Source organism: Periplaneta americana, chromosome 7 (genome assembly GCF_040183065.1).
Source record: "Periplaneta americana isolate PAMFEO1 chromosome 7, P.americana_PAMFEO1_priV1, whole genome shotgun sequence".
Classification (NCBI taxonomy): domain Eukaryota; kingdom Metazoa; phylum Arthropoda; class Insecta; order Blattodea; family Blattidae; genus Periplaneta; species Periplaneta americana.
In genome coordinates, this window is record NC_091123.1 from 8,264,163 (window position 1) to 8,290,067 (window position 25,905).

General features: G+C 35.3%; 1 protein-coding gene and 1 long non-coding RNA gene across 2 annotated transcripts; one reads left to right on the top strand and one right to left on the bottom strand.

Annotated features, from left to right (window-relative positions):
* Positions 1 to 106: 106 nt before the first annotated feature.
* LOC138702864 (uncharacterized) lies at positions 107 to 16,687 on the top strand. The gene is made up of 4 exons (XR_011332910.1): positions 107 to 164; positions 1,537 to 1,657; positions 3,379 to 3,509; positions 16,149 to 16,687. It is a non-coding gene; the product is annotated as an uncharacterized lncRNA (long non-coding RNA).
* On the bottom strand, positions 7,893 to 16,313 carry LOC138702861 (ADP/ATP translocase 3-like). The gene is made up of 4 exons (XM_069830215.1): positions 16,124 to 16,313; positions 14,723 to 14,984; positions 10,266 to 10,500; positions 7,893 to 8,546 (listed from the first exon to the last, which is right to left on the bottom strand). Exons 1-4 carry the CDS (start codon positions 16,311 to 16,313, stop codon positions 8,280 to 8,282), a joined length of 954 nt encoding a protein of 317 aa, XP_069686316.1. The 3' UTR covers positions 7,893 to 8,279.
* Positions 16,688 to 25,905: the final 9,218 nt, after the last annotated feature.

Below are 25,905 nucleotides of genomic sequence, written 5' to 3' on the forward strand. Positions count from 1 at the left end.
AGAAACTGTTTAAATAAGAAATGCGTAGGTATAGAATATAAAGTACCGGTACAGTAAATAGACTAGGCTTTGAACAATTTACAACACTGCGAAACTAGTCAGCAAGGTAATTTCTTACAAATTAACACAGTAAAGAAGTTGAAGCGTTAAAAAGTGATAAAGTAGTATGTATTAATAAATTTCATATAAAAGAGAGAGAAAAACTTGCCTTCTAAGTTTATTTTTTTTTTAATATTGATTTAGGATATAGGTCCCTGATAGAAATATTATTTTTAATATCAATTGTTTTTAGTTGGTTATTTAGCAACACTGTACCAACTCCTAAGTTAGAGTTGATCGAATTGGTAAGCATAATAGTGAGATGAAATTTGGCAAGATGAGGCAATGGGATTATTCGGCATTCGCCTTATAATCAACCCAAGCTGGAATTGAACCCACATCCTAGAGCAACCTTGGATTAGCAGACAAGTCAACTACTACTTGAGCTATACTGGTGGCCAGGTATTTTGTTAAAATGAGAGCATTGACTTTCCATCTTGGCCTGGGTTCAAGTCCTAGAGAGTTGATCTCTCTAGGACTGTGGACTCTAAATTTGTGGTGGAGAAAATAGGTGTGGGAACATTCTCCATTATGGGCAGCTCTGATGCAAAGTAAATCCACTATCACAAGTGTACCATAAATGAATTAGGAAGTAATCTGTAATTTTGACATATTATTTCTAGACATATGCTTTGGCCAATGATGTTAATATGAATGTAAATATACCATTAAAAATGTATCGTCTTTAACAGAAAGATAGAAAGAATTGTTTAATCCCATCCCATAAAATTTAATTGTTCCTGTTCCTCCCAGGCTCCTTCCAGTAAAAAATAAAAGATTTATTATTAAATACCGATAGGTAATTATTTCTAGTCCTTAACTGTCACTCATGTGTAGCGTTTCTGACCACAAATCTAGCTGACATAGGTTCGATTTCCAGTATGAAAAAGAATATTTATCTTCGTTCCAAATGTACTGAGTATACCCTTTGTCTTTTACGTATTCAAGGACTGAAAGAATGGAGCACAGCTTGTAGCTTTAATATTTTCAAAATTATGAAGACACTCTGCATACAAAAGTTACAAGAGGGGCGAAAAAAAAAAAGGAATATTTTGAACATGTTTTCAAAATCTCTCTTTTTCATTTATGAAGGTTGTGTCAAAGTCTCTTTTTAATTGGTATTCTTTTTTTTTTTTTTTTTTTTTTTTTCAGGCCTCAAAATGTACAAAATATAAAAACATTTTTATAAATTAGTAAGAAAGTGCATTGATGGCTTAGAAAATGGATATGCACAATTGAAATTAAACTAGCTTATATTATTAATATAGAAAGAAATAAAAGCCATTAAAAACCATTTAACAATTATTCTAATTGTGTCACTGTTGTTGTCAGTTCACTGTCAAACAATGGCTTACAAATTGTTTAATGTTTTCAGCAACACTGTTCGGTCAGTCTGTTGTATCTCATCCCTAATTTTATTCGTTTTAACTCTTCCAGGTTTCATGGTCGGTTCTGGTAGACCCTTCACTTCAAATAGCCTCACGAGAAAAGAACTACTGGACTGAGACCAGGGAATCTTGGGTGCCATTCAAGGGCAACTGTTATTCCGTTGTTTTAGGTTAGTTTTTATCCATGATAATTTAATTCATGGTCTCCTTATTCTCCATAGTGATAAATTTATATAGCCTACTGAACCATTTCACTTTGTTATTCATACATACATGGGATCATAATATTGTAACTTTATACAAAACAATAATGTAATTTTATTGTTTGAACAATAATCATTTTCTACAATTTAATGTAAACACTCCCGTCAACAATGGGATTTCCACTCCACACAGTAACACAGTATTCGTTATTGCACTCCACAGACGACAATGACAATTTACTTGGATTATTGAGAACAACAATGTACTGCTAATCTTAACTAATGCTCACAAAGCACTATTTACAACACAAAACTGTCAGTTCACAGTTTGTTTGCCTTGGCTAGTTCTTCTAGCTCAGTCACTCGAGTTCACAGTATCTCGAACCCCAGACCTTCAGAGACAGTCCACTGAACTTCGAACTCAGGTCTCCCAACTGCGGTCCACTGCACTCAAACTCAGGACTTCCGGCGACAGTCCACTGGCCAGGACGCTCCCACAGTTATGGACACACTCAAGTCTAACTCCGGTCTCGAAGCTGGCTTCACTGCTACACAAGACTGACTGCCTTGCTGTCCAAAACTAGCAACGACTGCTACTTCAACTGCTCAGCTCATTTGCGTCTCCTCTTTATAACCAAACCATAGTTTCCAGTGAGTACGATTTCGTGATCAATCTACAGATGCCGAGAAGATGGTGCCTCTCTGCTTCTCTGGATTTCTTCCCTCAGTCGCAGGCGCATTACTTCCCCCTCTCTGCCGCGGAACAGCGTGTCGCCTCCTCGCGCCCCCTCTCCTCTGCCGGACGCGCACGAAGTTCCCTGAAGTGCCGAGATTATTCGGCCTGCCATCACAATATGATGCAATTTTGCAAACTAATAGTTTATAACGGTAAAAATATTTTGTATGTTTTGACACCTGAAAAATCCAAAAATAAGTAGCTACATGGTGTCATTAAAAATAATGATCTCCTTGGACCATTCTTTATAGTTTTCTACAACTTCAGTCCTTTGGCGTCTAGAAAATGTTTCAGAGTTTGATTCCATTTCGATGGAGCTTATTTAAGACCTTACAGAGATTTCTGTAACAAGCATATTTTATTTTTTTTCACAAAAACCATCTGGTACATACATGTAGATTTTCTCATCTAATTTTTCATATAGAAGAGCAGTTTTAATATCAAAATTCTTTATTCTGAAATAATTTTGTGAAGCAATAGCAAATAGTACCAGTACCGGTACTGTTAAGAAACTGTTGCTAACTACAGCCTTGCTTTGTATCAGCCATCATCCTTTATTTTAAAAAGCCATTTGCTTGACAAAATAAAATTGTTTTATCATCTGTTTCTTTAGGATCAACATAATGTCCGAATTTCTTTCCTTATGAGTGATCTTTTCTCTTCTTCAATGGCTGCTATTGAAGCTATCATGAGTATAGCACCAGAACATCCAAAAACATACATTTGAACTACCACAGGCTTATCAGATGTCTTAACAGCATATCACATAGAGACAGCAATTCATACAAAAAAAGAAAACTTCCAAAAAAATATTAAAGAACTAAACATGGGAAAATTAAAAAAAGAGGCAAAGAACATTTTATGCCATTTTGCACAAATGAATATCTAAATTAAAAATTTTAGTAATTAAAATTCTTACCTCGATACTACCCTTGATCATTTTATGTTCCAGGTAAACCAGAGTTGAAGTCAAGACTGCATGGGACAGTGCCACACACACCTGGAGACACTGGAAGGATTATGTGTTACCATGACGTACGTTCAACAGGGGTACCAGGTGCTTGGGAGGTCGAACTTGTAAAAGTAAGAATGATTTTTTTACATGTTGCTTAGTATTATAAAATAATATGAAGGTCGAGAATAATAATAGTCCGAAGCCACACAGATAAAATTTTACAGGAGATTTTGTCAAAGGTTTGAGTCTAATTCTATTTGGTGCAATTTCATAATTTCTTCAGTGTGTAGTTACGTCATTTGTTGAGTAACTTTTATGTACAAGAAAGGAACTCGCACAAAAAACCATTTTTGTTAAAATGTGGCTTTGGACTATCTCATTCTCACCTCTTCACCTTGCGTAATCGATACTGTTTTTCACTTTCAGTGTGTAATTAAATGAATTATAATTTTGCATGCTAAGCTTACTTAGAATTGTATATTGTATGTTAAGTCATTTTTCTTGTGTACTAGCACTGACAATGTCATGAATGCTTATAATTTTTTTTTTCATTTCATTTATTCCATTCCAAAGATCTTACATTAGCATTGAAGCTTTAAGATGTGGAACAAGTAAACATTTTACAAGATTACAATTTTTTGGCAAGATGAAGTGAATTGAGGTCGAAGATTCGCCATAGATTACCTGGCATTTGCCTTATGGTTGGAGAAAACTTTGGTTAATTTTGTTCGAAACCTTTTCTCATGGTCCTTCAAAGCTTTAAAATAATTAGGCAGTATATTGAACAAAATTAACCAAATTTCTACATATTCATACCTTCTACTTCAGTTTTAAACATTCTGCTAACCAGCTATCTTATTGGTTGAACTGCTGTTGTCATGGTTACAGGGAATTGCGTCATTATATTGCCTATCAGCTCTCTCATACATATTGCAGTCTGCTCGATGTCGATGCAGACACTGCAAGAGCTCTAACATTGTATAGGTTGCAGTGTTGTTTTATCCATTCAAATTACTTGTACTATCTATACTGAGTGAACATTACCAACTGGATGTTGTCTGCTTGACAAAATTTGCTCGTATTGAATAGTAATATTTTATTAACATAAAAGAAAAATTTCCCTTCAATTGCTGTAACATTTCTATGATCCTACCTTAGCTGAAATGAATGCTATCATATTCATTCATTCATAATCTTCTGTTCAAGGACAAGTCTTTCACTGCAAGCCCAGAATTCTCCAATGTTTCATATTAGTCTCTGCACACGATCCATATATCTTAATGTTGTCTATTGTCTGATATCTTCTTCTACTCTGAACTTTTCTCCTGTTCACAATTCTTTCCAGTGCATCTTTCAGTAGGCAGTTTCTTCTCACCCAGTGTAAAGCAGAGTAATAAAAGATAAAGACCGTAATTTTAGCCTGTTACATACAATAATACTTGAAGAATAACCCCTGAAAATTTCAAATGTGTATCTTATGTAAGTCCTGAGAAAAGTGCACCTAAATTAGATGAAATTTTCATTGCTGGGATAGGCAGTACAGACTCCCCTTAAAAGCTTTCTTTGCCATTGCTATTCTTCTTTTGACTCCCTGGCAGCAGCTCATGTTACTGCTTATAGTACACCCCAAGTATTTGAAGCTGTCCACTTGCTCTACTGCCTCAATTAGAATTCGAAAGTTTACCTTCTTTACTTGTCTTCCTATGACCATGGTCTTCGTCTTGTTGGCATTTATCTTCATCCCATACTGCTCACAGCTGTCATTTAGCTTCAGTAGCATATCTCCTCTTCTGTTAACAACACCATTTCATCAGCAAATCTTATGCACTTTATTCTTCTTCCTCCTACTATCACTTCTCCTATGTTCTGAAAACAGTTCTTTGCCTCATGGCATGGCCTTCCTTGCCTCCTCTGAAAATCCGCTTCTGCTTTACAGTCAGTATGTGTTCATATAGGCCCTATTATCTGCTGTGTAGATGTGACAGTGTGAGTATTTTGAGATGTTTCAAAATGCACTCATTAACAGCGCCTCTGTCATTTGATTTGAGATATTTATCTTGTTCATTGCGTGAAATTTTTGGGTAGCATACATTTAGAGGCATCCAATGTTTCTGAGTTACGTGTAATCTCCATAATCAGGAAATCAGGGAGCCTATCTGTTGGATCTGTTACTAAGAGCTACTCTCCATGACAGCTTTCAGTATAAAAGATGCACCCCGTTTTTAAGAAAAACTTTTAGGAAAAAAAAATGCATTTTACAGGCTAGTAAATATGCTATGCCTACTTAATTTTTGTATAGTTGTAATATTCTATATTAACTACTATGTTAACCTTAGCTCTTTTCATTGACTTTAATAGAGCATTTGATAACGTTTTGCGTGATAAATTACTCCATAAAATGAGAATATATAGCATAACAGGTCGTATGCTAAAGTGTTTTCAGGATTTCTTGAGTCAAAGATGGATTGCAGTTAGATACAGAACAGCACTATCAAAATGGATGCAAACTGGAGTCGAATTCGCACAATGTGGTGTAATAAGTGCCACTCTCTCCAATGTTTGCATCAGTGATCTAGCAGCAGCACTATGTGGAAATGAAAACATCAAGGTGGGATTGTTTGCAGGAATACAAAAACAGGTCCACATCTGTGGAGTAATGGTTAGCATATCTGGCAAAACCAGGTGACCTGGGTTCGATTCCCAGTTGGGGCAATTTACTTGGTTGAGGTTTTTTCTGGGGTTTTCTCTCAATCCAATATGAGCAAATGCTGGGTAACTATCGGTGCTGGACCCTGGACTCATTTCACCGGCATTATCACCTTTATCTCATTCAGACGCTAAATAACCTAAGATGTTGATAAAGCATCATAAAGTAACCTACAAAGAAAACATAAAAACAATATACGGTATTGAATTACAGAAAACGATGGAGAAGGTAAGAAATTCCCTGGAAAAGTTGTTATTGTTGTTAACTAATGTTGAGTTCTTGGCAGTGGTCATTAAATATCTTGCTCTCCATTTTTTCTCATACACAGTGAGTTTAGATTAGAGGAAACAATTGAACATCGCTGAAGATGAATTTGATCCATTTCTTTCTCAAGGCTGCACAATGGACAAAGCTGTGAAGAAATAATTCCAATTATGTTTAAGTGTTTTGACAATCAATCGTGTCCAGTGAGAAATCGAAAGGATGCCACTGCTCTTTCCTTGAATATAGTACCGGTACCCAAGAATCATATTTTGTTGTACATTGAGATATTTCGATCTTTTATTACTTGAAATTTCGTGGAAATAGTATGATATTATATCTTGAGATTTTGAGTTGATTAATCTTTTGGTAAAGTTGACATGGGGTTTTGTAAGATACTACTTCGCTTCTTAGCAAGGCTTTCAGTAGCTTCATTATCAGATAATCCACAATATGCAAGTATCCAATTGAAAACTTTATCCTTTTGTTAAGCTTCATCAGATAGTGTATAATTTTTTCAACAATACGTTATTCCTTTACTTTAAGGTGACAGATTGGTTGTTATAGCAATAATGGCTTCAAAATATCATTCTCTCATTTTTACTGTCACTTCTATTTACCTTTCACCTTCACTCATTTAATACATCATCATAATAAATTTGCCCTCCAGTACTACAATAAAGAATCACCAGTATTAACACAACCTTTCCTTATGATATTCCCAACTGCCCCAACCTAAAACCTTATTCCAGTCCTTCCACTCAGATTATATCCTTTGTGCTTTAAGGCAAGAAATAAGCAAGTTCTGTTACAAAGGATACCCGCCTATGTAGGAATCATGAGAAATTAATGTGTAAATAAACTAGCAAAAAGAAGTGCCACAGTGAGGAAGAAAACAGTCAATAAAGCGGAATTATCAAAGCATATTTTCAACATAAAATAATACAAAGTTGTAGCATTATTTTGACTACCTAGTGGACATGATTTCTTGGCTACACACCTTCACAGATTCAACATCTACACCTCACCACAATGCACCATCTGTAAACAACCACATAGGCTGCTATAATGAACAGAGAACGAAAAACCAAGAAGATATACCAACCTAGCTAATGAAGCACTGTTGGGACATTAAATGGAATATAAAAGAAATCCAAAGCATTAGAAAAAAAAAAAAAAACAATAGTTCATAAAGAAAAGAACAGTACTGATGAAACTCAGTTAAAGGACAAAAACTACAAGGACAGAACAGATATATTCAAGATGCCAAGGAGAACGGCAGTAGTCACTTTTAAATTAGAAACAGGGCATGACGTCTAGCTGATCACTTATTTGAGTTGCATTGTCTTCCAATTAATCAGTGCATGATACCCAAAGAAAATGGAATGGTTCTTGATAGAAACCACCTAGAAAAATGCAGACTCAACAGCCTGAGCCTGAAGGCTTATATTGGGAAGCCAGAGGGAAAATGGTCAGTCAACTAATTCCCAGTGTCATTGGTCAACAACAGTATATTAACCACTGACAAGAGAATACAAAAGTATCACAGCATAACAATATTTATTTGTTTTACTACAGTTACAACAGAACCATTCTTAGTAATGTATACAGTTGAATGCCTGTCATTTCATTATAACTGATTCACATAATCTTAATGCTAATTGCTTTCTTTGTCATTTGAAACAGAAGATAAATTCACAATGAAAACTATTCTTATAAATGTACACTGAGAACGAACAATTACGTGCTATTTAACATGGTTCAAATCAATACAACATTCATGCATTTTATCATATTATTATTACTACTACATATCAGATACAAAAGAAGCTTACGATATTCTTGTGTCGCATGAAAATAACAACCTGAAACATAAAAAAGTGTTACCCTTCAACTCACTGGTGAATAGCAACCTTTATTGTTAGAAATTTTACTTCTTTTTTGTTGCGACCCTCTCCCCAATCTTCTGAATTTCATCATACAGCACAAGCACCAGGGCACCACCGATTCCTCGAAAGATGTTGGACAAGGCACCTTTGAAGAAGGCAGCACCGCCTTCCTTCTGGAATATTTTGATCCAGCAGTCCATCGTGTTCTTGTACTCCATTTGTTCCTTGGCTCGTCCAGATTGCATCATCATTCGCCTGCGAACTGTGTCTAGTGGGTAAGATACCAGGCCAGACACTATTGTTACCACCTGCAATGAAAATAACCTCATTTAACATCAGCAATCAATCACCTTCAATAACTGGGGTCTTTGACTCATTTTGTATGAACCAATAATGCAAGAGATTTGCGGTATAGAAAATAATTCATTCATAGTTTTCTGCCCAAGGGCAGCTTCTTCACTGCAAACTCAGCATTGTCCAATCTTCTTTCATTTCTGCCTTCTTCTTAGTCTCCGCATACGATTCATATATCTTAATGTCGGCTACCATCTTCTGCCCCGAACTTTTCTCCCATTCACCATTCCTTCCAGTGCATCCTTCAGTAGGCAGTTTCTTCTCAGCCAGTGACCCAGACAATTCTTTTTCCTCCTCTGGTAAGTTTCAGCATTATTCTTTCTTCACTCACTTTTTCCAGTACCTACAGCTTCATTTCTCATTTTGTTAGAAAAGAATATAGGCCTACTGAATGAATAGGATCTGCTGACTTGTAAAGTGCTAAAGAGAGACAAGCAGAAGAATGAAGAAATTTCTGTCCTATGAGAAGCTAGAGAGAATATGATGCAAATCAATTATTAATATCATTAGGAATCAACCAGCCATGTTACTAGAGCAGATATTTATAGCATAATCTAACAACTTGTGTTGGACAAGCACACGATCCAGGCAATACAGGGAGTTTTCTCTGGGTACTTCAGTTCCCCGTGACATCTCAACAATTCTCCATAATCATCAGCATTCATTATGAGTATAATATAGACCACTATCTGTGGTGCACTCTGGAAAGTCTTTGACGAACTAAGTGGTCTACAGTTCTCAGCACTAGTGACATCTATGAGCCCACTTGTAGAATAACAAAAAGTGATTGCAATAATTTACTTCCATTTGACATTTGTTTTGGCGTAATATGTTCAGAAAATATATGCATTAAGATAATCTTAATGGATAGAAAATATTAATTTTATTACTGTTTTTAACCAATAATATTACTCCTTTATAAACGCTGTTAACCCTAGCAATACCAGTACCAAGATATTTTAAATAACATGCAGTACCAACAGGGAGGGGGGGGGGGTACTTTGTTACCACTACAAAAATATTTATTTTGAACGATTTTTTTTACATTTGTTATCAGCAAATAGTATGTACTATAATAAAAAATGGAAATGTTATTGTAAATGTTTTAACAATTACTTCAGCGTGGATCTGGAAAATGTTGCACATCACTTTCTTGACACCCATCCTCATATACTGAACAGACCACAGTTTTATTACAAAAATACTTAATTTTGAACAATTTTTTAAATTTGTAATCAGCAAATAGTATGTACTATAATAAAAGAGAAAAATTGAAATATCACTGTATATTTCGAACAATTACTTCAACAAGGGGATTCATTTTTTGTCCACTTTAACATATTTTCGTTTTTAGTAAAATGCTCAGTGAAAATGATTAAACAATAACACAATAAGATAGAAGGAGTCATAACTGACAATAAATAATATTTTCTTATTTTTTTAATATAGCAATTATTGTCTGCCGAGTTAGCTCTGTGGTAGCACATCTGCCTCCAGACTAGCCGGCCTGGGTTCGATTTCTGGCGGGGTCAGAAATTTTAATGGCGGTGCACAACTTCTAATCACTAGATTGTACACCAATATATTAATTACTGTACAGTATAATTTTATGATTAATCTGATTGAACACCCTCACTTCAGAAAATAATAATGTATATGCCACTGGTGATTACCTGTGCAATGAGATACGACACAACGATTGGTGTGTTCTTGGGGTCTGGCAGCAAGCCTTTTGCAGTGTCGAAGAATCCGAAGTAGCAGGCACGGTATATGATTATGCCCTGCACAGACACCATAAAACCCCGGTACAGGCCATGCATGCCATCCGTCTTGAACGTCTTCACGATGCAGTCCACCATTCCCTGGTATTCCCGATCAGAAGCCTGCTTGCCAACGTCAGCAGCAAGCCTGTCAAAACAAAGTATGTTACAGTCTACACCTCATGTGGCAGTAAATTCAAATTCAGATCAGTGCTTGAAGTGGCTTCAGAGGAGATGATGGCACACAACTAATTTGAGAAATTCTATGCAGAAGGGTGGTGGGATCATTTCAAGAGAATCAATAATAAATCATTTAGAAAAATTAATTTCAAAACGGAATAGGATATAATACAGGGCCTGTTTATAAACTTCAATAATTATAAAAACTACTTTATTCTAATACAGACGTCAATTTACAGCAATGTAATGTAATGAAGCTATAACAACATTTTCATTAATTGAAATACAACAATTAAACCAGTGCTTAAAGTGGGCTGGTATGAGTTGTGTACGCAAGCAATATAATAAAAAAATTACATTAATACAGTTATTCATATCTTACTACTTTGTTAAAGGAGAAGACAGTTACAACTCGCAACAAGAGCCACAACTTCCACAATTTCTTTGTTTCTTTCGCATGTTGTATAGTACAATAAGATTTGAAACAGATACCAGTGGCGGCTCGTGAGATTTTAGCTTGGTAGGACTGCACTAAAATTTTCAATATACCGGTACAGCATTATTATGTCTTATATACCACAGCGAAAATTAATTTTATTAATAAATTTTACCTGTATTGAAGCTCAAGCCATAATCAACCACTGATCCAATCCTTTTTGGTTCTGGTGCTGTTGTTGTCATTGATATTTATGTTTGTTTATAATTAAAGTTTTGAAACACTAAACGCTATAAAATTTAATTAAAGAATACACTATTGGTCTGTGTTATTAATTTTATTGGAGATAACATTTCACTGTTCTATTCACAATTTTATTTGAACACGAAGCCTAACCTTCTTTCTTTGCGACTAGAACATTTATTAATTACTTTATCATTGAAATTAACAATATTTTCAGTCATCACTTTTTCTACGCTTAACATTGCCAAAGCAGCAAGACAGTCTTCTTTATTTATTCTGGTGTAGTTAAGGCCATCAGGCCTTCTCTTCCACAACACCAGAAATACAAATACAATAATAGAAATAAAAAGAAAAAAAAACATTATAAACAAAGTAAAGCCACACAAAAATATATACAGGTTGCAGTCACATTGTACTCCTAAGAAAAGTCTTTACTCTTTTCAATGTACAAAAACACCCCTCAGGCTGAGCAGTAGTCATGGGAATAATAAGAATTATTTTGAGGAGAGTGAACACTTCTGTGCAGAATCGCTGATTCCTGTATCCAAGATGATTTCGTGAAATCCAGAAATATTATGGAATCCTTGGCTCTCTCACAAAACAGATAGTTCAGACAAAAAAGCAAAAGCTTCAATGGTTTCATTAAGTTCAGCTGAAGAAAATTGTATGTGATTTATATTGTCTTTGAAAAGAGAGAAATTTAACAATTTTGCTCTGACAAATGTTTATTGAAAGCAGATCTCTGTTTTACCTGGCAAGAAATGAAATCACACACCTCTTTCTCAGAGACAAAATTTTGCAATTTCCTTTTCTTTTTCTTCATGGGAGGAGTTTCTTCTTGTTGATGAGTAACAGAAGGAAGTTTGTTTCGTTCTTTCATGATTGCCTCAAGGAATGAATTTACTGGTGGAATTCTCATTACGAAGCTGCAACTGGATATACAGAATATCCACATGAGGCATGATATGATGAAAAAATTCTAGCCAAAAGTTGAAGTCCTGATCATTCAACATACGAAGAATCCCTGTAGCTTCTTGTACAGTAGAATGATTTCTTTCAATTTGAAGTTTCCCAAAGCATTCTATTAAACTCCACTTATTTTCAAAAACAGTATTAACTAATCGGCTATGAAAATTCCATCGTGTGTTTGATTCTTCGGATATTCGTCTAGAAACACTATCCAGCACAGCTAATCGTGAGGGCAACTTATAAAAATATGCAGGTATAGTGGCAAGACTAATGAAAAAATACGAGCTTGTGAATTCTGTGATGCTGCCTTTTCTATGATTAAATTCAGCTGATGTGCATATTTATAGGATTGTTTAATAATTGTTTGTATACTTGCCTTCTCTCCACTCATTACAGCTGCTCCGTTGTAGGTCTGGGTGATTAGTTTGTCACGGTCGCCATTCAGAACTGTATTCAACTGCTCTAAAATGTATTTCGCTAATACTTCAGCATTTTCAGCTTTTAGTTAAACAACTCCCACAATCTTTCATGCACAGCACCGCCCAATTCGTAATGGAAAACAATAACCTGCTGTGTATGACCTGATACATCAGTTGTATCGTCTGACATGACTGACAAAAATTTAGATTGTTGTATTTCAGCAGATATTTAATCACGACACACCTTCAGAATACAGTCAAGAAGTTCATTCTGAATTCTAGGAAATTCCTGGAAACACTTTTGACTTCAGAAAATGTTTTTATGAGAGTCTCATCTAACTTCCAACAAATTCAAGTAATCTTCGAAACACACTAGGATTCGATAACTGTAAGGTTTCGTCATGGCCACGTAATGGAAGTTCAAATTTCCCGCAAAACTTTATACAGTCTATAATTTTCGAGAGAATTTCTCGATATTGTCTCACTTTTTCATTATGTCTGTCTGTTTGCTGTCTGTAAGCATCACTTAGCTGAGTTGCGATGTTTAATTTTCCTAACATAGCGAAATCTATGACATACTTAATATGTTTTGCAAAATCTTTGTGTTTTTTAGCTTTCTTGGCTAAATGTTTAAATCATTTACCCTTGCTTTTGTCCAAGTCGCATCACTTCCGAACTATAAACACGGAAAGCAAAATAAGACATTTCTTTCAGGACAGCCACATAGCCATTTATGCTTATAATAAAGAGAAATTAAATTTCCTACAGTAAGTCTGATTTCTGCTTGATGATGCCTGAGAAATAATGAAGTCAGAAGCATTACGACCTAAACTTTTTATGTCACTCTTCTCTGCAAACAACAGCGATGAAAAACTGGTATTTTGCAGATATTTAACACTGTCCTTATTCATATTCGTCTTAAAACTGAAACAGTTTAAATACGCACACTGCACAGTCTTAAAAACACATTTGTTAAATGATAAAACCAAGTCATCAAAGTTTTGGGTACCAGTAATGAAATATGACAATTCTCAACACTAGAAACAATCCTTGTATCATCACATACATTACCGAAAAATAATAATAATTTAAATTTCCTCTGATTGAGGTTGTGGCTGATATGTACATCTGTTAGGCAGTACATCTCACTTGATGATATGTGTCAGAGGAGAACAATTGTTTGTATGCATCTGAACTCTGACTAGTGTAATATGTAGCTAGTCGGCGATGTATGCAATGAAGAGGGAAAGGAACTGGCCACCCTATCCCATTATCTCCTGGCCCAGCTGCCTCATAAGTGGTGCCCTCTTGGTATCACTTGTGAGGTTCAGACTTGTCTTCGGACAGTTGACTGAACAACAACAATTGTAGTATATATGGGTCGGCCATTAACAGAAACAATAAACACAACAGGGTCGAGAATGGAACCCTGAGGAACATTAACATCAATATACGTTTCTTTAAATTTACATTTTATATCCATTAAAGTAATTTATAATCTCAACATACTGAAGTCTATTAGCTAAATAAGACCAACTTAGTTATACACGAGCACTGTTCACAGTATCTTTTAAAGTACTGTACTTAACTAAATACAAACTGTTCTCTGTTCTTCAATAATTTTGGTGCTGTCACTTTGATTTTTCTGGATGATATCATATCATCAGTAACACTTTTATATTTCCTTTACTTACGTATACAGAATTTTATACGATTTTTTTTCTCATACCTCGAGGGTACTTAATATGAATAACTCTAGAAGCTAGAAACTATTCCGTAATGTAAGTTTCCTTCATAAGTTACATTAGTAGTCCGTGGCGCTACAGCCCGTGAAGGGCCTAGACCGACCAGCCGGCTGCTGGCCTCACGCCCACATGCCGAAGCAGAGGTGGACGATCATCCAACCAGAATGGAGGTATCGTGTGGTTAGCGCGATGATCCCCCCAGCCGTTATAGCTGGTATTCGCAACCGGATTTCGCTACCTATCGTAGCTCCCCAAGTGCATCACGATGCTGGGTGGGCACCGGTCCCATCCAAATGAATAAATTAATGTACTCCTTTTAGCTTAGAATCATTAGGGATGTACTCTGACTAGCAAATATGTTATGAAAATAACTTTCACCTTGTTCGGGCGTAGTCTAAGGGATAGACAAATCCCAAAGAAGCAGCCCCAGCACATCCTCCTGATGCCAAGTTGCCCAAGAAGTAGCGACCAAACTGTTTTTTCTTGTCCACTCCTCCAAGGAAGATTTGCTTGAACTTGTCTTTAAAAGCAAAATTCAATGCCTGTGTAGGAAAATATCTGAGAACATTGGCCAGATTCCCGCGCCACAAGCTAAGGAAACCTTGCTCCTGTGGAATGCGGACAAATGCATCAATAATACCTGAAAAAGAAAAGTGATGTTTTCTACCGGTACCCATAATCACACTTTTTCTTTTACATATCCTTAATACAACATTTAGGAGAGGAAAAGGGATGTCTATTGATGTTCATTATTATTATTATTATTATTATTATTATTATTATCATCATCATCATCATGAACATCCTGTTCTAAATTCTGTTTAGATCTTCAGTAAGTTTATAAAATGACTCTTGGCTTAACATCTACAAGAAAATCAGCAAACACATTGTTGATACCGATGACTATACTCCACCTCTGGCTACTAGCAACAGGCATCCATAATGAACACCGATCAAAATACCCCTCTTTTCTCGTGAAAAACAACAACTGAATAGACTACAGTGAACTTTATGTTGTCAGCAAACAGCTGGATACCGGTATATTAAGAAGACTGATTGACTGATTGTTGGTACCGAGACATGGATCATTAGAAAATTAGCTTACCTTATATGAATAAAAAAATGACCTAATATGATACTGGTATTTAGATCTAGACGAATTAAAAATGGAGCTCATGTAATTTAGTCACAATTACAGATTAAATTAAAAACATCATGCTGTAATTACAACGATCATTACCTACCATCATCATCATCATCATCATCATCATCATCATCATCATCATCATCATATCACCATCATTAACACCATTTTTTAAATCGATTTATTTTACAACGCTTTATCAACTGCTGTGGTTATCTAGCATCTGAGTGAGATTAAGGTGATAATGTTAGCGAGGTGAGTCCTGGGTCCAGCGTCGAAAATTACCCAGCATTTGCTCTTAATTGGTTGAGGGAAAACTCCGGAAAAACCTCAACCAGGTAACTTGTTCTAACCAGGATTTGAAACAGGGCCCGCTCGTTTCACGGTCAGACATATTAACTATTACTTCACAGCTGTGGACCATTATCACCAACACCAATGTAATTTTTTAACTCCTAATCTCTCTCGAATCATGTGCTGGACTCTCCTGGTTAGTCAAAGCATCCAAACTGTTATAAGATTGTTTCATCATTTGACCATAAAATAAGAGAATCTATCATCTGAATTTTCATTACTCTGTATAGAACAAGATGAAGTGTAAATTCGTATTAATGAGATAATTTTAGCTGACTAACCTTTGTACTTTTTCTCTGGTGCGAGCTGTTTGGAAACGTCCTGGACTTGAAGCAACAGTTTTACACGTTCTATAGGAGCTACAATAGTTTTGGAAATAGCAGCCGCAGTTCCACCTGCCAAAAAATCCTTCAAAAATGATACTGGATCTGTAACACCAGCCGACCCACCTTCCGACATTGTGAATGACATAAGCGATTTGATCGTTGCTTACTTACGTGATTATCACGTAAGCAACGGTTTCGATATTTGCGAACTTGAGTTTCACCGAATCTTGTTTATGTGTCTAATTAATAAAAGCACAATATACCCTGACTTTTATCTCACAACACAAAGATGTGAAGTCGATATAAGATGCACAGGGGTTTCAATTCGAGAAAATGCAATTAAATTATTTTATTCTTCATACACAGCAATACGTAATCCGATTAAATAATGTGCAGCTAACGAATTATTACTGACGATAACTAAATGTTAAAAGCAACGTTGCCAAATATTACAATAATTACATAATATGTACAAAAATAAATTTAATTCATGAATTAAATATTACATTATTACTATTATTGTTATGCATACAACTGTTTTTTCAACATAGTTCCACAATAACATATAGGTTCCAACATATAATTACAAATTCATACTTATTATTTAATACTTAGTTATATCATTTAAGTTAAATGAATGTACTCCAACAATGCTTTAATATATATGTCATGCAATTGGCTAAATGTTATCCAATAGCATAAGGAAAATTTAAATTTAAATTTTGCTCAACAGTAATCTAAAATTCAGCTTCAGAGGAGAAAAAAAAAAGGATGAATACTAAACAAGAGACAAGGAAATGTATAAACTTTATTACTGTCAATGCTAATAGCTAACAGCATTTTTAGCATGCCACAAGTTTGAATCAATGGTGACTGAGATTCACATCATCAGGTGGCTAATTTAATTTTGATCTTAATTGAATTAGTACGAAAGATGGTGCCGAATATTAAGGTATTTACAACTTTGTGTGTGGGGATTGCTAACAGTTAAGTAATATATGGTAAAAGTATAGAATCCGAGGCGTACCAGTTCGTAATTTTTACTGTCAAGTTAAATTATGGAAACAAGATTTGAAGAAAGTAAAAGAATTTGCAAACTTTTCTACTAGATGTCTCTCCCTTTTCTCTTTCTTATTTAGTGATTATTTCATTGAAAAATCATCCAAATCCTCTGCTACAGAAGTTTAATCATCAAGCATAAACAATAAAACCCAAGTTATACAGCCATATCTTTTATAAATTCATCATGGATTAACATCAAGGACTGAAGAACTAGAATGAACAATTTCAAAGTGTTTATAAATTAAAGGAGGAGTCAAAAGCAAGTCAGCTTGATCTCCGGTCATATAGACTTTCAGTGCAACAAGATGTTGGTTGGTTGGTTGGTTGGTTAGTGATTATAATATATTGAAAGTATCAGAGACAAGTTTATAAAATCCACTGATCAATAGCTTAGCCATTTCTCGTGTTTAAATTTCACAAAAAGTGAATGAATGATTTCTTGTAAAACACTTCACTTTTGGTGAAAATGTTTAAAGTAAATTATATGTTTTGTTATACTGAATCATATACAATATTACATACATCTTATAAAAGACAGGTGTCCAGTTTGCGACCTGGTACTTAAATAAATTTACATTTCTGGGGGGGGGGGGGGGGGGAGGGAACTTTCTCCAATTGGTACAGAAACTGGGAACAACAACATAGACATCAGACATCTAAGACTGCCTTAATAATACTTCAGTTTTCACTATCATTGTAGGCCTATCCTAATATGTTGGGATGGTAACTATTTTATCTTTCAAATAACTAGCCTATGTAGTCTATGTACAGTACCTAACAAACCATTCATTGATTGTGTTCTGCCCAAGGGCAGGTCTTTCACTGCAAACTCAGCATTCTCCAAGCTTTCCTATTTTCCGCCTTCGTCTTAGTCTCAGCATATGATCTATGTATCTTAATTTTTAACAAATTATGATATTGTAAAATAGTGAGGGATTGAATTGCAATCAGGCTATTGTCAAGCGATATGACGAATTAAAAATATATAGGCCTATATCTTTCTCCTCCCCTTTTAAAACTCATTAGTATTAAAATATATTAAAAAAGATCTTAGAATTTTAATATTTTATCATAATATTATTTTAAATCTGAGATGTTCTTGATATCTTAATACAATTATATGATAGGCCTATGTGACCTAAAATTATGCATGATAAAGACTCCAGTAGGAGGGGACGGACACCACTACTTAATTTGTTGTTTTAGAAATTATAGAATTTCAACATTCTTTAAAATATTGGCAAAGAAATGGATCCTGACAAAATGTTTGGGGGGGGGGGGGATCACAATTCCTATGGGGCGATCCTGTGCATGGATATGAAAATCATTATTTAAAATGTCATTAATTAAACTTAGATGCGTTCACTGATATACCAGTCGACCTGGTTGGCGAGTTGGTATAGTGCTGGCCTTCTATGCCCAAGGTTGCGGGTTCGATCCCGGGCCAGGTCGATGGCATTTAAGTGTTCATGTCAGTAGATTTACAGGTTCATGTCAGTAGATTTACTGGCATGTAAAAGAACTCCTGCGGGACAAAATTCCGGCACATCCGGCGACACTGATATAACCTCTGCAGTTGCGAGTGTCGTTAAATAAAACATAATATTTTTGGTATACCGTAATATATATGTACAAACAACAAATGGATTACTTGCACGATCATACAAATGTAGAAAAATAAAACTAGTTGTAATTTTCCAGAAAACTACACCAAAGAAGGCACAATCTTCTTTTGCTTCACTGGCTTCTGTGAGATGTATAACTATAAATATAGTGATAAACACATGGTGTTAGTTTGCAGCCACAAATTCTTTCAACATAAAATTCGTTTGATACATGTACTGTATAGTCTATTCTAACGCACTGTTGTAGTCATCTCCTCCCCCAAACTTATTACTAACTCCCAACATTACATATGAGAGGTCCAGGACGAATCACTAGGAAAATGTTTAGTTTACCTAGTATTGCGTCCTGAACCTCTCGTGTATTTTATATGTAGCAAGTGGGGGCAGGGACTACAACAGTGCATTAGAATATACAGGTATCTAAGCATCAAACGACTTTTATGTTGAAAGTAATTGTGCTGTAAACTAAAACCACGTGTTTATCACTATATACATCTCATAGAACTAGTGAAGCAAAAGAAAATTGTACGTCTTAGGTGTAGGCCTAGCTTTTCTGGAGAATTACTAACTGGTTCCTATATACAAGATAAGAAGGTGAATGCCGAATTTATGGTACCAAAAAACATTGTGTTCAGAGAACATTGAGAACTGAAATTTAGTCCATGTTGAATCTTTCCTACACTACTTTTAACGCTTAAATATAAATAACTGATTAAATGGTGATCTTACTCTGAGGCTCTGAGGATGGTGTCGAATAGCACCGAAACAGCTGTAAGCCGCACATGCTTACATAATTAACACGAGTAAGATCGCCATTTAATCAATTATTGAAATTTAGTATTGATTGATACAAATAATTTTTGCAGAGAATTTTTTGAAGTAGTAAGTTAATGCAAGATACAAAAATTAATGTAGGTGGTGAATATATCTTTTATTATTATTGGATTCGCTCGCTTTGCATCATATCTCTATTGTTGTGGAGGTAAAAAGGTAAAGGTATCCCCGTAACATGCCATGAAGGCACTTGGGAGGGCATGGAGGTAGAGCTCCATGCTTTCCATGACCTCGGCACTAGAATGAGGTGGTGTGGTCGGTACCACGCTCTGGCCGCCTTTTACCCCCGGGAAAGACCCGGTACTCAATTTTGTAGGAGGCTGAGTGAACCTCGGGGCCGTTCTGAAAGTTTGGCAACGAGAAAAAATCCTGTCACCACCTGGGATCGAACCCCGGACCTTCCAGTCCGTAGCCAGCTGCTCTACCAACTGAGCACTTTCTTTAATACAAAAATAAATGGACTCTCTATGCATAGAAGTTGAACCTAATGGTAAAGTAGAAGCGTACAATAATTATCAGCCGGTAATCCTGTTAGCACAGGTTGAAAGTTTTATAGATTTTGATTTTGTGACGGTAGCCGGTACATTACATATTCATATGCCTAACATAACCTATTGTTACTTTTTGTTAACTTGCATGCCAGGAAAATGCTGTAAAACTAAACTTTGGAATTTAAAAGTGAGCAAGGTAAGAAGAAAATTAGGTTGTCCTGTTTCATTCTAGTAACATTTGTTTAAATGTTTCATTATCTTAATTTAAATCAACTGCATATATTCAGAAGCTTGTTTTTCGTTTGACTTTCATGTTTACAGAATACAGTAGCGTCATGGGTAAATGTATAATAGGGTGGATAAGATATTGGAATTCCCGTTTCGCACATTAAAGGCGCTTTTATACTTCGAATATAGTTTAACTTACTCGACACCCAGTGCGCTGAAAATTGCACGGTGTAACTAGTTATACGTTTTGCCATTGGGTGCGTTACTATATGTACTAACTTCGTCTTCAGAAAATAGATGGCAGAAAGATCGAGCTTTACCATAACGCCTCTATCGTGTGGAGTGCGAAACTACATAAGTTGCGCATCATGATATATATTTGTCCATGTAAGTCAAATGAAGAACAAGCTTCATACATTTACTGAGGCATTGCCAACGTATTAATAACATATTTATCCATGACAGCATTGTGGGTATGTATAATGGGATGGGTAAGATATTGGATTTCCCGTTTCGCACATTTGAGGCGCTTTTATACTTCGAATATAGTTTTAACTTACTCGACACCCAGTGCGCTGAAAGTTGCATGGTGTAACTAGTTATACTTTTTGCCACTGGGTGTGTTACTATACATACTAATTTCATCTTCTCAAAATAGATGGCAGAAAGATCGAGCTTTATCATAACATTGCCAACGTCTTAATAACATATTTATCCATTACAGCGTCATGGGTATGTATAATAGGGTGGGTAAGATATTGGTTTTCCCGTTTCGCATATTAGAGGCCCTTTTATACTTCGAATATAGTTTAACTTACTCGACACCCAGTGCGCTGAAGTGGCATGGTGTAACTAGTTATACTTTTTGCCACTGGGTATGTTACTATACGTACTAATTTCATCTTCTGAAAATAGATGGCAGAAAGATCGAGCTTTATCATAACATTGCCAACGTCTTAATAACATATTTATCCATTACAGCGTCATGGGTATGTATAATAGGGTGGGTAAGATATTGGTTTTCCCGTTTCGCATATTAGAGGCCCTTTTATACTTCGAATATAGTTTAACTTACTCGACACCCAGTGCGCTGAAGTGGCATGGTGTAACTAGTTATACTTTTTGCCACTGGGTGTGTTACTATACGTACTAATTTCATCTTCTGAAAATAGATGGCAGAAAGATCGAGCTTTATCATAACATTGCCAACGTTTTAATAACATATTTATCCATTACAGCGTCATGGGTATGTATAATAGGGTGGGTAAGATATTGGTTTTCCCGTTTCGCATATTAGAGGCCCTTTTATACTTCGAATATAGTTTAACTTACTCGACACCCAGTGCGCTGAAAGTGGTATGGTGTAACTAGTTATACTTTTTGCCACTGGGTGTGTTACTATACGTACTAATTTCATCTTCTGAAAATAGATGGCAGAAAGATCGAGCTTTATCATAATATTGCCAACAAACAACCTAAGAATTGTTTATTCCAATGAAGGTATCAAATATTTGTGCGATAATGATAAAGATTACAATAGACTCGTGGATATTTTCAGTGCTAACAAATATGAATTTTATTCTTTTACTTCGACCAACAATCGTCCGATAAGAGTTCTGATTAAAAATCTTCCACCCAATATCACAGAAGCGGAAATTTCAGACGAACTTAAGTCTCTCAACTTTCCAGTATTGAATGTTCAACAATGGATACAAAACAAAAATGATGAGAATTATTCTTACAGATTACCCATCTTTCAAATTACATTGGAAAATAATCCAAAATCAAGAGAAATATTGCAATTAAACAGCATAAACAACATCATCATTAAAGTCGAGGCTTATAACCCTCAACCTCGTTTACGTCAATGTCATAATTGCCAATCTTTTGGACATGTATTTTCAGGTTGTAAACGAGAACCAAGATGCTTAAAATGTGGGGATAAACATTTAATAGCTCATTGTCCATTCAAAGGGCCCGATTATACCCCTAAATGTGCAAATTGTCAGGGAGAGCACACCTCAAACTACAGAGAATGTCCAGTTTTTAAAAAACATATTGACCTTTTCAATATGAGATTATCAAGTAAGCCTGTACAACAATCAATGCCACCTACACTCAATAATAAAGAATTTCCTCCACTGCCAAAGAGAAGGTTCCCTCAAAGCCAACAAAACATGTACACATCAAATACTTCGTCCACCACGGAGGATCTGAAATCCATTCTGAATATTTTCAAAAACATAAACCTGCAACAAATTTTAAAGAAATTAAGTGAAGTTTCACAAAAGCTTGGACAATGTAATGACACATGGTCTAAAATTATTATTCTGATAGAAAGTGTACTGACCTTCTCAACTGCAGATGGCTGCACACCCTAAATCAGTAATTTCAAAACCACTTATTATTTTAAACTTCAATGCAAACGGACTGAAAAATCAACTATTAGAATTTACAAAGTTCTTGCAAGACAACACTGTTGACATTGCTTGTGTAAATGAAACACATTTAAATCGAACAGACAATATAAAAATCAAGAATTATAAAATCTACAGAACTGATAGGGAAAATAAACCAGGTGGTGGAACTGCAATACTAATTAAGAAAACTATTTCTCACAATCCTATTAAAATATCGAACCTGGAAAATGTTGAATGTACTGCCATAACTATATTGCTCAATCATCGTGAAACAACAATAGCAGCTGTGTACAACCAACCTACAAAACCTTTGCTCTTATCAGACTTAGATAAGCTCATACATACTACCAAAAATTTCATTATTTTAGGAGATTTAAACGCTAAACATCAAAGTTGGAACTCTTTAACTCAGAACTCAAGAGGGAAAGTCTTACAGATTCACAGTACTCAAAATAATTATGCAATTGTAACTCCTGACATCCCAACATTTTACCCTCATAATGCTAGATCTGCACCTGATATTCTAGATGTGGCCCTATTTCATCATACTGCAAACATACTGTCTGTTACAACAACAGCTGACTTAAATTCTGATCACAATCCTGTACTACTAACCATTGATTCGAGCGAAGGTCACACACTTTTCACGAGGAGTGAAAGAATTACGGATTGGGATTTGTACAAAGAAATTCTTACCAATATCCCTGGAAATCCAACAATTCAAACTAAAAGTGATATAGATACAGCTATACAAATATACACATATACAATTAAAGATGCCTTCGAAAGAGTTACTCATTACAAGTCATATAAACAAGTGCAATATAAAAATATAGAACTTGAATCACTTCTAAGTCGTAAAAGGGTACTCAGAAGAAGATGGCAGAAATACAAGATTCGTGCAGATAAAACTGCACTGAACAAAATTCAAAAAGAAGTCAAGAACTTACTTACAGAACTCAGACAGGATAATTTTGATGAAAAACTTCTTCTTTGTGAATCAGAACCTTCAAAATTGTGGAAAATTAGTCGTGCCTTGACAGGGAAAAGAACCAGACCTGAAAACCATGCGCTGAAGAACTGTGATGGAACAGTTGTGTATAGCGATCAAGGCAAAGCAGATATTATTGCCAGAGATTTACAATCACGGTTTCAAACAAACAGTCTTGCAAAATGTAATGATAATTTCACTCGTGATGTAGAATTCATACTTCAAAACTATTTCAGTAAATGTCCAGAAAGTTCACCAGAAATTATTTGTCCTTCAGAAGTAAGAAACATAATAAAAGATCTAAACGCTACGAAATCACCTGGTCCTGATCATGTTCATAATCAGTTATTACAAAATCTTCCTTTACCAGCTGTAACACATCTCACAAAGATTTTCAACTCTTGTCTTCGATTAAATTATTTTCCCTATGAATGGAAGAAAGGAGTTATTATTGCACTCCCAAAACCAGGAAAGAGTCCATTATATCCGGAAAATTTAAGACCAATTACTTTATTAAATACTATGAGTAAAATCCTGGAAAGAATCATCTTAAAATTTATTTCACAACAAAAATGTTACATACCTAATGAACAGTTTGGATTCAGAGAACACCACAGTACAACACATCAACTCTATCGTTTATGTAATCACATAAATTCCACTATAGTTAGTGGTCAACACACAGTTTGTGTCTTCCTAGATGTTGAAAAAGCATTCGATACAGTATGGCCTCAAGGTTTGCTTATAAAATTGATAACGTCTGACCTACCTGATACCTATGTGCATATCATAAAGAGCTTCCTAACAGAAAGAACCTTCAAAGTGAAAATCAATAACACATTCTCTTCCGAAAAAATAATAAATGCAGGTGTTCCTCAAGGTGCAGTTTTATCACCTACACTTTTTAATATCTATACAGCAGATTTCCCTCGCCACAAAAACTGTCGCTTCGCCCAGTATGCTGATGACACAGTTATATTCACTTCAGACATGGATATTCACATTGCATATAATAATTTACAGGATTACTTAAACAAGATAGAAAATTGGCTCATAAATTGGAAAATAAAAATCAATGCCTCTAAGAGTTCTGTAGTAATTTTCACTAAAAGAAGACCGCAAGAACCATTTGAACTGAAACTTTTTGATGTAGTAATTCCAAATCAAAAAGAAACAACTTATTTGGGAATACTTTTGGACCATAGACTTTCTTTTAAGCCTCACATGAATAAAATTGCTGCCAAAGGATATGCTATGTTTCAACGTTTGTATCCTTTATTCAAGTCGCCATCGCTGAGTTTGTGGACTAAGAAAACTTTCTATATAACAATAATCAGAGCTAGCCTCCTATATGCATATCCAGCTTGGTCATCTGTCAATGGGTCTCTACTGAGAAGGCTGCGTGGTGTACAAAGAACAGTTCTGCGCACAATTGCTGGAGCTGATTACACAACATCCAATAAATTTTTACATGACGTTTTGGACATAGCACCAATTGAAGAGTTTTCGGAAAATTTAAAATTCAAATTTATACAAACATTGAAAAATCATCCAAATCCTCTGCTACAGAAGTTTAATCATCAAACATAAATAATAAAACCCAAGTTATACCAGCCATATCTTTTACAAATTCATCATGGTTTAACATCAAGAACTGAAGAACTAGACTGAACAATTTCAAAGTGTTATAAATTAAAGGAGGAGTCAAAAGCAAGTCAGCTTGATCTCCGGTCATATAAACTTTCAGTGAAACAAGATGTTTTTTAATATTGCCAACGTTTCAATAACATATTTATCCATTACAGCGTCATGGGTATGTATAATAGGGTGGGTAAGATATTGGTTTTCCCGTTTCGCATATTAGAAGCGCTTTTATACTTCGAATATAGTTTAACTTACTCGACACCCAGTGCGCTGAAAGTGGCATCGTGTAACTAGTTATACTTTTTGCCACTGGGTGTGTTACTATACGTACCAATTTCATCTTCTGAAAATAGATGGCAGAAAGATCGAGCTTTATCATAACATTGCCAACGTTTTAATAACATATTTATCCATTACAGCGTCATGGGTATGTATAATAGGG

Bases quoted from the DNA above. Each gene is read 5' to 3' on its own strand.
- LOC138702861 (XM_069830215.1), bottom strand. From the start codon at position 16,313: ATGTCATTCACAATGTCGGAAGGTGGGTCGGCTGGTGTTACAGATCCA. The intron at 10,501-14,722 runs GTGAAAGTTATT...TTGTTTTGACAG, and splicing joins TTAGACTACGCCCGAACAAG to GCTTGCTGCTGACGTTGGCA. The intron at 8,547-10,265 runs GTAATCACCAGT...TTTTCATTGCAG, and splicing joins TGTCGTATCTCATTGCACAG to GTGGTAACAATAGTGTCTGG.